This window comes from Leuciscus leuciscus (genome assembly GCF_965113295.1).
Source record: "Leuciscus leuciscus genome assembly, chromosome: 7".
Taxonomy (NCBI): Eukaryota; Metazoa; Chordata; class Actinopteri; order Cypriniformes; family Leuciscidae; genus Leuciscus; species Leuciscus leuciscus.
Window position 1 is genome coordinate 42,937,781 of NC_138731.1, and position 15,980 is coordinate 42,953,760.

Here is a 15,980-nt window from a genome sequence, read left to right on the forward strand (position 1 = left end):
TGCAGATGTCTTTGCCTTTCGCAGTGGAGATGAGGGGGGGCAGTGGGGAGGGAATCAGCCTTTCAGACGTTTTTTTTCCAGCCATTTATTTTCACCGCCTCTTCCTGTATCGACAGGCCGGGCCTCAAAGGAGCTGACGTTAAATATGCAGCTCATTAGAATGAGATTCAAAGCAAAGATGTGCTTTTTTTTTTTGCATGTAAGCGGCCATCACAGCAGCTCGGGGGACGAGGCCCTTTTCTGTGTCTCTTGAAGGGAATTTTTCCTGTGTCCAGCTTTTGTGGTCGCTCTCTATTCTCTGCGAATCCCTCAGGAGTTTAGCCGTAAATGACTTCAGGAAAAATGAAAGCCTTCTGCCCACCTAAAGCAACGAAGAAAAAGGGAATTCATTGGTTTAGTAAATGTATGAAGGGCTTTTAATTTATGTAATGTGCATTACAGAGAAACAGTGACATGATATATCTGACAGGTTTTTAGTACTTATTATTATTATTATTTTTTAGAAGAAAACAATAAACTTTTTTTTTTTTATCTGTTATATTTTTTGAAATAACATCATGTTCTTTTAAATCTGTGAATAGTCTTTCTCTGACAGGCTTTATGTATCCGACAGTTACACATGCATGAGATATTTTATGATTTCTCTCTTCAGGTCATTTGTTCCGAATGGTTGGCAATCAGGGCTTGGGAATTTCTTCAGTTTCCGGTGCCTTTCCCATGATCAATCACCCAGCCTTCAGTCTGCACTCCTCTTCTCCTGTCCGATCTGAATTCGGAGGTCTGGGAACTCTGGGAATGTCGGCCGCTCTGGCTGCCCACTCTCAGCTCGGCGCTTTGCCAGGTATGTTGGCCAAAAGATGTCATTAGCTTCAGGTGAAATGATGCTAGTATGTGTCTGTTAGAGCTTCACGATTAATCGTTCACGATAACGATCTCAATTCAAACACCAATGGGATCTTCTTCCTTAAAGACAATGATTCACCTGCTGATCTACTGGGATTTTCACTCATAACCATCTCTAGGGTTTACAGAGAATGGTCAGAAAAAGAGAAAATATGTGGGTCAAAATGCCTTGTTGATGCCGGAGGTCAGAGGAGAATGAGCAGACTGGGTAAAGCTGACAAAGGCAACAGTAACTCAAATAAGCACTTGTTAGAACAAGAAAAGAGCATCTCTAAACGAACAACACATCAAACCTTGAAGCAGAGCGACTACAGCAGCAGAAGAACTGGAAACTGAGGCTTCAATTCACACAGGCTCACCAAACCTGGACAGTAGAAGACTGGAAAAACGTTTCCTGGTCTGACGAGTGTCGATTTCTGCTGCGACATTCAGATGGTCGGGTCAGAATTTGGCGTAAACAACATGAAAGCATGGATCCATCCTGCCTTGTATCAGCGGTTCCGGCTGCTGCTGGTTTAGGGGTGTGTTATGTATTTTCTTGGCACACTTTGGGCCTCTTAGTACCAATTGAGCATCGTTTAAACACCACAGCCTATCCGAGTATTGTTGCTGACCGTGTCCATCCCTTTATGATCACAGTGTTCTTCTGATGGCTTCTTCCAGTAGGATAACACCATGTCACAAAGCTCAAATCATAACATAATAACATAACATAATACTTTATGTGTCCCTTTAAGGGAAATTTGTTTTGGGCAAATCATCTCAAACTGGTTCCTTGAACATGACAGTGAGTTCACTAAACTCAGACGGCCTCCACAGTCACCAGATCTCAGTCCAGTAGAGCAGCTCTGGGATGTGGAGGAACAGGAGATTCACATCATGGATGTTCAGCTGACAAATCTGCAGCAACTGTGTGATGCGATCATGTCAATATGGACCAAAATCTCTGAGGAATGTTTCCAGTGCCTTGTTGAATCTATGCCAAAGAATTAATGCAGTTCTGAAGGCAAAAGGGGGTCCAACCTGGAACTAGCAAAGTCTACCTAATAAAGTGGTCACGAGCGACACAACAAATACTACCGTGAAGTATAAATATTTCTACGTTTAAATGTTAATATGTAAATATGTTGCTTTAAAAAATGGGGAAAATGCTTAAAAATAATGTCACATTGTAATTTTTTACAAATGTTATATGTGAACTTCGCATGTTTTTGTGAGCACATGGGCAACATACATCACCTTTATAGTGCTTTCCATCAGTCCAGCCGGTCCACACTGAGGCCATGACATTTACGAAGGCCTGAATGCTTCGGGTCAGAGCTTTGCTTTAACCTCCTGAAGCGCTTTCAGCCCCTCACAGACTTTAAACGCTTCACGACACGCAATATTTCTTTCTTAGCAGGAGCAGATGAGCAGGATTGTTGCTGTAAAAGAGATGGGGATTAAACCGATCTCTTTATTAAACACTGAAACTTTAAAATAGATCTAAAGTGATGCTTTTAAGGCTGTTACTTATATTTAATATGATGCTAATTGTTGTGTTGGACATGCTGTACTATTGGTCTTAATAAAGTGCATGTTTACAAGAACCGTGTAACCACTTTTGGAGAAAATATCATGTGATGTCTGCTCTAGATTCACCATCTTCAGTATGTTTAGACTGAATTAAAACACACAACAGAGGCCTGTAATCACAAGATGGATTTTCTGTATCTCTGAAATCATTTAGCATCACTCCTGAATGAAGTCAGCGGCTGTTTGTATAGATTTGTTTGCTCACTGAGGATTTATGAGCTAGTTTGTTTTTGGTTATGGCACACGTGAGGATAAATTAAAGCTGTTTTATGGACACTTCAAGCAAAGGTGAGGCGCTTATGTGCCGTGTTATTGATATTGAGAATGAGAACAATATACAGAAACAGCACTTTTTGGCTTTAACACGATGCAAATAAAATGAGAAACTTTGAATGCTGGCGACAGAAATCTGAAGGTTATTTAGGCCTTTATGCAGTTTAAGGAGAGAGAGTCTCACACACATCCTATGAAATGTTAAATTGTATGTGCTCCTCTGTGTCTCCTCAGATTGGTGGCGTTCTGTAGACGCTCAGGGTCAAGGGGCAGCGGCCTTTTTTCCTCATCTTCTGGGTCTGCCGGCATTATTCAGCACATCGTCGCTGAACCATGAGCAAACCCTCCTCCAGTCTCACGCTCCCCGACGCACTCCTGCCAAAGGTGTATTAACTACCCCTCATTAATTGTATTAATTGCCATCATATATACCTTGATGGCATCATTGTGCTCCAATCATGAAGGCTGATCCATAATGGTGAACGTGATTTCACCAAGTACCACATGTTCCTGGATCAACATCTTTGTTGATCCGGGAACGACTTTCCAATCAACCAATCAGATTTGAGGGACAAGTTTACAGTTTTTGTCAAGTTTAGGCTTAGACCCAGGGTGAGGTGCTTCAACGTCAGTGTTATTCACCTATCATTTCCCTCTGATTTTAGGGAAAAGTTATGGGTAGGGTTAGGTCTAGGGGTAGGGATAGGGTATGGACTAAATGGGACAGGAATGTTATTCCAGGATCAACAAAATATGTTGATCCAGGAACATGTCTTGCTTGGCAAAATCACGGTGACTGATCCATAATATAGGCAATATAAACAGGAGTGCACATAACTTTTTTGGTCTGGTTCTCAAGGGAGCACCTGGAGATGCTGCTGGTACTAACACTTATCCTACAATCCTATAATTGTGTGTGTGTGTGTGTGTGTGTGTGTGTCCGTTCAAGCGCAAGTAAATGCACACTTATCCTACAAGCTGTCGTAATCACTTTCCTCGTGACTGCTCTTCTCACTATCTTCCTTCTCTCGAATATGGTAGATGATAGGGCTGTGACGAGACACTTATCTCACAAGACGAGACATGAGACTGGGTTCACGAGAACGAGATTTTTGCACAATATTTTATAGCAATCCTCAATGACAAAATTCATGACTGGAAAATAGTCTGCTGGTCCATTTTGAAACGTTTTAACTAATAATCTTCTAATGAATGTCATTTCATTTCTGCTTTGTTTAGTATGAATTATCAAATGCATTGAAAGACAACAATATGCAAGCACTGTAGAAGGTTTTGCGAACAACTCAACCGACTAGCTTTTCTCCTGTATGATTTCCCATGAGTCTCTTCAGACCTTACTACTGTATATGAATTATGGGCTTCCAGAACTTCTGATCGAGGCTGTGTGTGACCTCATAATTTAACTCCTTTCCACAAATTGAACAGTATAAATAACAGTTTACTCTTAGTCTTCTTAAGTGCAAACAATAAGTGCAAGTGCAACCATAATCACAGTACTATAGCACACAGACTCTTTATAATTGTTGTTATTTATTTTTTGTTTTGCGCTGGCAGTTATAGGGTTAAGGCGGTGAGTTCGGAAAAAGGTTGTGTAGAGAAACGAGCGAGCGAGTGATTTTAGGCTGGTGTGATTGTGTAGGGCCTACAGTTGTCAGAGCCAAACGGACCCTCCCTTGTCTGTCGTTCTTCAGACGTTACAGTACTCTCTCAATATTCAAAGTGCAAACAGAGACCACAACTACACAGTCCAGAGATAGGTTTAATATTGCAAGACAGGCGATTGTATGGAGCCTATTTTGCGCGCATCAGGGAGCTCGTGTTTTATTTTCACTTTGGGATTCGCGATCCCTTGTACTCCGTGTATAGGGATGCAGCAGTGCCGATTTATTTTATTTTATTTAAAATTTTTATTAACATTAATGACATAGACAACAACAGGAATATTAGGCTGCTGTCACTTTAAGACCGAATGCATGGACCGAAATATACTGACAGACATCCGGTTTCTTTTCAACTGTTCACTTTTGACTAGGGATGCACCATGCAAATGAAAATTCTGGGCCGAAACCACAAATTCTGGATATACTTGGCCGAAAACTAAAACCGAAAAATGACTAAATAATTATACATTTCTTATTTTAAATTAGTTTTTTTATATAATTGTATTAATATTAAACTCTTTAATTAAATTCAATAATTTAATGAATGTAAGACAAGTATGTATATAATAAATGTAGGTAATAAAATAAAATAACTACACTTTTTTTATTTTAAGTAACTAGGGTGACCATATTCCAGGTCATGTCCGGCCGGGATTTCGAGATCGCCCAAAATATCCGCGATTCGGCTTTTGCTTTCTCGTCGCCATTCATTTTGTTTACATGTACACCTTTTGATTCAGTAGTACTGAATTACTTCCGATTGGTTAATCTGAATGTAGTGTTTACATGAACACTAAACAAGTGATCGGTTGATGTGCGTTCTAGCATTGCTAAGAAAATTCCTGTGTTTTCGTCTCGATCGGGATCCGTGTGAATCAGAATGCATGACCTGCAAAGCTGGCACGTACGTGTCAGTGTCAAATAACGTAATAATGTAAACATAATGAATGGTGACTGTAGAAAGCAAAAGCCGAATCCCGGGCATTTTGGGCGATCTCGAAATCCTGGCCAGATATGTCCTGGTTAAACAGGACATATGGTCACCCTAAAGTAACACAAAAATTTGACAGAAAATAGACCTATATTAAAATCATATTAAATATAAATATATTATTATCAATATATTATTCTTCATTCAGTTCTATGCAGCAGAATCAGATTTAACAGATTTATTTTTTGAACTATTATCAAAATAAAGTATTCCTGCGAAGCTATTATTATCAGAGCATGTGAGCAGATAGCAGGATAGAGAGGATCAGTTAACAAGAGTATCGTCGTTTTACCAGCGTTGGCCAGCACGGCTATACACACCACATTACAGCACAGTAGGGCTGTTGCAAACAGAAAACAACGGCATATTTTCGGCTTATATTTTCTGCCTTTTTTCTCTTTCGGACAAAAAACGAAAATGGCATTTTCGGCCTATAATTTTCGGCAGCCGAAATTTCGGTGCATCCCTACTCGTGACATAACTGAGATAATACTTGCCGAGACGGATATTTTGACATAATTGTGAGTGTGTGTTTGTGTGTGTGTGTGTGTGTGTGTGTGTGTGTGTGTCCGTTCAAGCGCAAGTAAATGCGAAAGAGGAATCAATTCGGTGTTCAAGGGCTTCTGAAATGCGCCTCTCTCTCTCTCTCTCTCTCTCTCTCTCTCTCTCTCTCTCTCTCTCTCTCTCTCTCTCTCTCTCTCTCTCTCTCTCTCTCTGTGTGTGTGTGTGTGTGTCTGAGGCTGTGCGCACAGATAACAGCGTGCAAGTTGTGGTTTAAAATCGTTTGAATGTTTAAATTGGCAAGACAAAACACGTCCAAATGATCAACTTTCCCTCTATGATGATTAAACTTAGTAGTTAATCCTCGAATCACATGCGTGCCGAACCGTGGGGCCTGGTCCATACGGATCACGGATCCGTCACACCCCTAATAATTAATGAACACACATATCATCATGATTGCTATCTAACCAGAGATGGAGAATAATCCGACTCCAGTAAGTAAACGTGTCCCTGTCCCCGAAAATGTTGGTACTCCACAAGCGCTTCCCTCCACGTTTTCTGCTGCATAATCGTTTATTTTTTAGCAGTTATGTGCACCCCTAATATAAATATCCTGCCCTTTATGAATGATAATTCTCTCCAAATACGAAGGAAGAATTGCTTTTATTCTTCTAAAATTCACAGTAGCAGAAATTCTAAATATCCGTAGGAATTAACCCTTATATATTTACATGAATTTACTGTTTATTTGACTTATAATAAAATATATGAAGTCAAGTCTGCTGGCATGCACATGTTCTGAGGTGTCTTGTTGTCATGTTGCTGAATTGTTTGTTTTTTTGCTTTCTATTTAATTGTCTCCTGGACATAAATTCATTTCTGGATTGTTTGCTTTATTTGATGTGCAAAAAGCATACAACTTTTACAGCACCTTTTAAGCATGTTTTTCCTTTTTAATAAGTGTGTAACTGTGGTAAACAAGATTTGTTTTCCTCCACACTAATCCTCATCTGCAGTATATGACATGCGTCTACGTTCAAGTATTCACTGTGAATCTCTGTCTAGCCTCAGGACTGAAACTGTCTGCTGATGCTTTACAGTATTTAACATATACCCTGTGACTGTGACATGTTAATAAACACATTTATCTATCATATCTATCTATTTTACACCCCTACTGTATGGAAGCTTGTTTCCGCCACAGAATAAAACATTTTAAAAGATAATTGCAACCTTTTATCTCACAATTGCGAGTTTACATCTAAAGTCATATTGCGAGATATAAAGTCGCAATTTTGCTAGGAAAAAAAAGTCAGAATTCTGACTTTATAAGACGCAATTGCGACTTTATTTCACGCAATTCTGATTTTATATCTCGCAATTCTGAGGAAATAAAGTCAGAATTGCGAGATATATAAAATCAGAATTGCGTGAAATAAAGTCGCAATTGCGTCTTATAAAGTCAGAATTCTGACTTTTTTTTCCTAGCAAAATTGCGACTTTATATCTCGCAATTCTGACATCTTTTCTCAGAATTGTGAGATATAAAGTCCAATTCTAAGGAAAAAAAAAGACGGACTTTTATTTTATTTTTATTTTTTTACCTCAGAATAGTTTATATCTCACAATTCTGACTTTATAACACACAATTGCGACTTTATATCATGCAATTCTGACTTTATATCTCACAATTGTGTATTATAAAGTCAGAATTGCGAGATATAAACATGCAATTCTGAGAAAAAAAGTCAGAATTTCAAGTATATTTCTCACAATTGCGAGTTTATATCTCATAATTCTGACTTTATAACACAATTGTGACTTTATATCACGCAATTCTGACTTTATAACCTGCAATTGCGACTTTATATCATGTAATTCTGAGATAAAAAGTCAGAATTGTTAGATGTAAACTCGCAATTGTGAGAAAAAAAGTCAGAATTGTGAGATTAAAAAGTCTCAATTAGCTTTTTTATTTTTCACTCTGTGGCGGAAACAAGCTTCCATACTACTGTCCTTGTGATGAAAATAATCCTCACTGATTTCACAGGCATCTCTCATTCACTGTTGTTAGATGACATGAGCTTTGGTATTTGGTATATATAACCAAAAAAATATTTTTCCATTCATTTTCAGCTTAATCTAGTTAACTGTACAGTCGCACTGTAACTGAAGATTTGTTTGTTTCATACATGATATCAGGGCTGAATGGCTCCGTCAATGGAAGAACAAACTCAAGCCTTGCCTCCACACCCTCTCCAGCCCTCAAACCTCCAGTTCAGCCCAAAAGCCTGAAAACCAGCCCAAAACCAGCACTGAACCAGCTAGAAGAGAAAACTAGACTCAAAACAAAGGACCAGGTAATGATTACATGACATCTGATCATCATTTACATCATTTACACCATCATGTCATGTTGTATTTTCTAGTGGAACTCAAATGTTTCATTCAGTACATAAGTTGACTTGTGTTAGTAGATAAACTGTTAATATTGTCCTGATATATGCAGCATATCGTGTCATTATGCTGTGAAACCACTCACTGCCGTTGATACTCTCTGTCAAAAAGATATCATCCACCTTTTTTGGGACTATTTTTAGTTTGTCATGTCAACTGGAAGGGTGACAGAAAGGACTTGTTTGTGTTTGGCTGGTGCTGTCGACTGACATTGCTCTTCCTGACAGAAGGTTCATAGCAAAGTGCCAGATGACTCCATCAACAGCGACAGCCAATCAGCATCCAGCTCTGACAGCTCAAGCGATGCTCTTAGCAGCTCTGACTCAGACGACTTGGAGGATGACGATGACGACGACGACGATGATGATGATGATGATGATGATGATGATGATCAGAGTGATGATAGTGTGGACTCGGAAAAGTGCGGAAAAGATCCGAAAGGTATCCGAAAGGTATGTGTGTCAGTGAAAAACTGTGTTGTTAATTTTATCTAAAGCTTAAACTGTTAAAAATTAAAAATCATTAATTGAAGTAGATATAAGTGAAATAAAATACGTTAAGTTGAAATTAATTAAACTAAAACTGAAATAATGTGTAACACTTTACAATAAAGTTCTATTTGTTAACATTAGTTAACAACTAAAATACTTCTAAAACATGTATTCATCTTAGTTGTTAATTTCAACATTTACTAATACATTATTCAAATGAAAAGTTGCTCATAATATTTAATGCATCTGAGAAAACATGAACTAACAATGAACAGCAGTATTTTTATTAACTAACATGAACTAAGATAAATACTTTAACTGCATACTGTTTTGCTCATTGTTCGTTAATGTTAACTAATGGGAGCTTATTGTAAAGTGTTACCAATAAATTACAGATACATAGAAATTTCATCTATTTATTCATCATTTTCATCAATAAAAAAAAAAGGCATCTTTGTATTTAGGTTCACATGTTTTAAACCATTTATACAATTTAAGCCTTTTATATCATACAAAACTGGTAGTATGCTATTCTGAAGATAGCCTTTGATTTAGTTGACATTAAAGGTGCTCTAAGCGATGTTGGGTGACGTCACTACTTATTGACGTTCGAAATATTGTCAAACAAAATGGAGGGTAGCTCGACCCTCCCTCCTCCTCCTCCTGTCCCCTCCCCCTCCCTTCCGTGCTTCCTGAAACAGTCATGAACCATTTAGAAAAAACAAACTGGATTTACGCACCTGTCCAGTAAAACAGCCCCCCCCCCCCCCCCCCCCCCCCCCCCAACCCCAAATCATTCTTGTCGGTGATTGGCTGGAACACTGTTTGTTATGTTTCGTGGTCCAGACTGGGCCAGTTTGTTTTTGTTGTCGTTTGTGGAGCCTGGGCCGTCTCCAGAGACCGCGTTTTTTTACAGTGTGTTCAGGGGACTAGCAGCTAGCGGATAGTGTGGTGATGTTTGCTGTATGTGACAAAAAAAATTTCGGCCTAAAAAACGCGTGACATCGCTTAGAGCACCTTTAATAAGAAATATTATTATTTTTTTAAATTTGCAAAATATGAAGTTAATAACTTATTTATAAGTTATTTCACTCTCGTTCCAGCCGCCATCACACATCCAGGCCTCCAGGCCCGCCGAGGAGCCCAGCAAACAAACCAGTGTCATCCAGACTGGAGGTCTAGCAGAGAACGCAAAACCTCTTGCGTTAGTCACACAGCGGCGCAGAGACCGGGACGCACCGTCCCATAAAGACCTGCCTCTGTCCTTCCCGAAAACCGTCTCGCACTCATCCTCTCCAAAACCTCCTTCCCACACCCCATCGCCGAAGCCTCGGTCTCAGGCTTTTTCTCCCACACCAATCTCCTCGAAATCCAGTCTGAAGACGTGCAGGAATTACCTCGACCAGACCCTGCTGACCATCAACAACAGCAGCAAACTCAAACAGGTAACGCTCACTTTATCAAAACACAAGATTCTTTTTCTTTTATTATTGAAAGATTTTGAACTTTTTTTTTCAGCAAAGATGCATTAAATTGATCAGAAGGGACAATAAAGGCATTTATAAAAATATATATATATATATATTTCAAATAAATGCTGTTATTTTGACATTTCTATTCATCAAAAAAAAAAAAATCATTAAGCAGCACAACTATTCAACATTGATAGTAATCAGAAATGTTATTTGAGCAGTAAATCGGCATAATAGATGATTTCTGAAGGATCATGTGACTGAAGATTGGAGTAATGATGCTGAAAATTCAGCTTTAAATCACAGGAATAAATTACACTGTAACATACATTAATATAGAAAACAATCTCATAAAAATATTTCACAATATTCAATTCAGTTCAATTCAAAAATTGTTTTATTGGCATGACTGTACATAATACAATATTGCCAAAGCTTGGAATACATAGAATAATTATAAAGACATCAAAATAATTAAATATTATAACATAACTTAAATTTAAATGTACAAATTAACAGTGTCACAAATTAAAATATGTGTGAACATTTGATACCACAGTGTTTTAACATATATACACACACACACATTACTGAGGGTCACTGTGGTGGACAGTAGGGAACCCACACACTGAAGTCAGACACACACATTACACACACATTGACCTGCTGTCTCTCAGGCTGTGGCACACACAGACACACAGACACAGACACACACACACAGCCAGTGCTGCTGTCTGTCCCTCTCCTAGTATGATCTTTATCTGATCTATTTCAGTCATGGCCGTAAAGTTCTGTATTAAGTTAGTGAATTTGTTTAAGTAGAGGTCTCTGATTGAACTGTATTTGTGACAGTGAAGGAGGAAGTGCGTCTCTCTCTCACACACACACACACACACACACACACACACACACACACACACACACACACACACACACACACACACACACACACACACACACACACACACACACACACACACACACACACACACACACACACACACACACACACACACACACACACACACACACACACACACACCCCCTTTGCTCTTGGGGTAACCAGCTCTTTCTGTGTCTGCCGGTCTCACACACATACACACACACACACACACACACACACACACACACACACACACACCCCCACACCCTTTGCTCTTGGGGTAACCAGCTCTTTCTGTGTCTGCCGGTCTCTCACACTCTCTCTCACACACACACACACACACACACACACCCCCTTTGCTCTTGGGGTAACCAGCTCTTTCTGTGTCTGCCGGTCTCTCACACTCACACACACACACACACACACACACACACACACACACACACACACACACACACACACACACACACCACACCCTTTGCTCTTGGGGTAACCAGCTCTTTCTGTGTCTGCCGGTCTCTCACACTCTCACACACACACACACACACACACACACACACACACACACACACACACACACACACACACACACACACACACACACACACACACACACACACACACACACACACCCTTTGCTCTCGGGGTAACCAACTCTTTCTGTGTTTGCCAGTCTCTCTCTCTCACACACACACACACACACACACACACTTTGCTCTCGGGGTAACCAACTCTTTCTGTGTCTGTCGGTCTCGATGGCTAGGCTGTGTTCACTCAGCCTGTACTTGCTCAGGATCACACACACACACACACACACACACACACACACACACACACACACACACACACACACACACACACACACACACACACACACACACACACACACACACACACACACACTCAGCCTGTACTTGCTTAGGATCCGTCTCTGCTTTGTGTCTCTCACACTCTGGAGATATTCTTCCAATTCATAATTTAATTTCCGAGTTCGATAGAATTTGAATTTACTCTGTGTTTTAGTTTCCTGATCCAGATATGTATTTTTAGACTGTTTGATAGTTTGTGTGAGGAACAGTGCTGGTCTGAGACTGGTTAGTGTAAGTAGAATTAGTCCGGTTAGTGAGTCTCAGACCCAGCTGACTGAGGAGACTCTTTTCAGGGTTCAGTTCATGGGTTTGTAGTGATTTAAAATGTAGCGATTCTGTGGGACTTGATTTTTAGATGCATCCAGAATTTGAAGGATCTTTTTTGCATATTAACAATCAATGGGAATCGGCCCAGTTCTGCCCTATATGCATTATTGGGTGTTTTCCTTTGTAGTTTTAGAATAATTTTGCAGAATTCTGTGTGTAAGGCTTCTGTTGGATGTCTGTCCCATCTAGTGTAGCTCTGATCTACACTCACTTCCATACAGCGCAATGGGCTGAATTACACTATCAAAGATTAGTAAGAAGGAAAGAAAGACACACACACACACACACACACACACACACACACACACACACACACACACACACACACACACACACACACACACACACACACACACACACACACACACACAGGTTGTCTGCATACAGCAAGAGCTTGATGTTTTTGGACCAGGGCCTGTAGACTGTTCCAACTATATCAATAAACCATATATTTTGCATAACCAAACAATTGTTTTGGCTCTTCCTTTTATGCTTTCAATTCTTTATACATCCTTAATGTATATGAATGGGTTATATTTTAAACTTATACCCCATAAACTAACATTACAGTAGCACACTGTTTTTATTTATTTTTATAAACCACATGAGAATGTGTTATTACACAATGTACCATTCATAAGAACTGAATACTTGAGCTAATCTCCAGTAATGCAAAATAAACATTTTGAGTTCAGTAAGTATAACAAACATTTTTAACCAATACTGTAATCATTCAACGGACGAAATAATTAGCAATAACTCTTTTCTGGGTGAAGAATTCTGTATGTTTGTTGCCAATTCATATTGCACATTTGTTGTTCGAATACATTGATTTTTATAACGTCATAAACTTTACTCCCTTACACCACTTTGTAAAAGTTTAATATAATCTGTTATGCCAAATAGAATCAAATGCTTTTTTGAAATCAACAAAGTATGCAAATATTTTTCCGTTTTTTGGTCAGTTTTCCGTGTTTATTGATTAGGGTGTGTAGGGTGTGGTCTGTAGTTCTGTGATTTGGAACGAAGCCAATCTGACTCGAACTCAGGACATTGTGTTCGTTAAGCAAGCTTACAATTCTATTGTTTAAAATACTGCTAAATAACTCCCCCAGATTACTACTCACACAAATGCCTCTGAAATGATTAGGGTCCAATTTATTTCCACTCTTATGAATTGGTGTAATAAGTCCTTGGCTCCAGATGTCAGGAAAACAGCCTGAACTAAGTGTAATTTTGAGTAATTTGACTTAAATTTAACTTACCTTTTTGGCTTTTGAGTTTGTTTGTCAATTCTTCATGTGTAATTGGGAAGTCAAGTGGATTTTGATTATTTTTAACTGTCTCTTCATAAGTTTGTAGATTTTGTTTGATCAGATTATAGTCGTCATTGAGTTGTTCTGATGGGATTTCTTTATGTAAGTTGTCAAATTTCTCCATCTTGTATTGGTACAGTAGGTCTTGTGGTTTTGTTGTGCTCAGATTATTCCACATATCCCAGAACTGATTCTGATTTATTGAATGTTCTAACTCTTGTATACTTTTTAGTCAGATGGTGTTGCTTTTTCTGTTACAGCATTTTTTTATATTGCCGTTACAGTATTGTGATCAAATAAATGCAGCTTTGGTGAGAATAAGAGACTTCTTTCAAAAACATTCTTACCAACCATTCTTTATCTGTAGTGTATATCATATGCATAATTCAATTCTCAGCTTGACTGTTTATTACGGAAACAATCTTCTATAATATAATAAAAACAATATATTCTAAATATTGTTTTGAATATATTACTTGCATATATGTTCCTATACTTGTGCAAATCAAGGCAGCGAGTGAATAAGTCTCAATGAATGACAGATGAAGTAATTGCATCTCACTTCCGCTCTCTTTCCCATCAGCCATCACTACCTCAGAAGTCGATCAATCAAGCCTTTCCTCCACCGTTGAGAGATGCACAGGAATCACCATACAGTCCGTTCCTCCCATCTCTTCCTAAAGAGAACCATCATCCCGGCGCGGAGCAGGACGCTCCTCTGGCCCTGATTACCAAACCTCGCTGCCAGAGCGCACGTGTTCCTGATAAACCACTGCTGGGTGCCACCAGCCCCACATACAACACCCCCATCAACCTCACCACCAGAGAGACCTCACCCGGTCTCTCTCTGAGAGCAGGCCGAGGGAAGGGCTGTAAAACGGCGAAGAGAGAGAGACCGTCATTGGTGGAGAACTTCAGGGGGGCGGAGTCTAACCTCCCCGACAGTAAAGACTCAGATGACTCATTAATGGAGGATGAGGATGAAAATGACATTTCAAACGACAGTCTCTCAGGTCAGCGTGATTATTAATCATTCAGATCTGAGGTCGTGTCATGAATTTTTGTGTATCTTTTTAATGAATTATCCCTTTCTTAATGGACCTGAGCTAACATGAACAGTTGTATTTTTATTAACTAATGTTAACAAATATTCATATTACAAATAATATACAGTATTGCTCATTGGTATGTTAGTTAATGCATTAACCAATAGGATCTATCTGTAAAGTATTATCATCTTTTGAGATAAAAGTTAATTGTACTATGACATTTCTGTTCAAACTGTTCAAACTCAAAATGTCCTCCTTAGTGGCAAAAATAATAATCTGTATGCAGTTTAGCCATTGTTTTGTTAACAATATGGGTACACACTTTTGGCCCTATCTTGCACCCAGCGCAATTGACTTTATACACCGACGCATGTATCATTCCTATTTTGCACCCGACGCACAGCGGACTTTTCCCTCCACAGACGCACGTCGGTAAATTAGGGAATGAACTTGCGCTCCCGGGGACGGCTCAGCGAAAAGAGGAGGCGTGTTCCGGCGCAAACGTTCCCCGGTGCTATTTTGCAGTTTCAGAAAACAATTCTGCCACAGACCAGGAAAAACCTAGTCTAAAGTCAGTGGCGCGTTATTCATATGCTATTTTAAGGGCGCATGCTTGGCCATAATCAATGTAGCGTGTGCACAACGGCATACACTTTGCTTCTCTCATCTACACAGACGCAGCTGTTCACATTTTTGCAAACCATACATAATTACAAGGAAAAATATTACCACACGAGGGAAATCATTGTGGTGTCCATGAAGATATGAAAAAATAGGCATAAATCTAGCTTACACATTTACCCAAATTATTATACGCCTGTTTAACCGAAGCTAATTTGGGTGGGTTTCTCCGTCCCCATACAATGTCACTTCTCTGTGTTTTACGGCCCTGACGAGAACGTCGGTCTCCTCGGCTGTGAACCGCTCCTGGCAAATCCGCCGTTATAATAGCAATCCGCCATGGAACAAGCGCGCCTGCTTTTAAAGGGAATGTGAGATGACGCTCTGATTGGTTTATTTCACGTTACGCCCAAACCACACCTATGAGTAATGTAGCTACTTCGGACCATTTTAGATTTGCGTCGGGCGCAAGAGTCATTTATCCCGCCGGTATAATAGCAACAGCCCCTGAGATCCGCCCACAAAGTTACTTGCGTTTCGCGTTTGATACTTGCGTTTAAAATAGGG

At 39.4% G+C, this 15,980-nt stretch overlaps 1 protein-coding gene across 1 annotated transcript in view; it reads left to right on the forward strand.

The window, feature by feature from the left end:
• Nucleotides 1-15,980, forward strand: part of baz2bb (bromodomain adjacent to zinc finger domain, 2Bb) — a 124,437-nt gene that overhangs the window by 69,502 nt on the left and 38,955 nt on the right. The window contains exons 4-9 of the mRNA XM_082175783.1: nucleotides 653-841; nucleotides 2,986-3,135; nucleotides 8,131-8,288; nucleotides 8,613-8,837; nucleotides 9,980-10,321; nucleotides 14,327-14,756. Coding sequence (XP_082031909.1) covers nucleotides 653-841; nucleotides 2,986-3,135; nucleotides 8,131-8,288; nucleotides 8,613-8,837; nucleotides 9,980-10,321; nucleotides 14,327-14,756 — 1,494 coding nt within the window. The remainder of the gene's footprint in view (nucleotides 1-652; nucleotides 842-2,985; nucleotides 3,136-8,130; nucleotides 8,289-8,612; nucleotides 8,838-9,979; nucleotides 10,322-14,326; nucleotides 14,757-15,980) is intronic.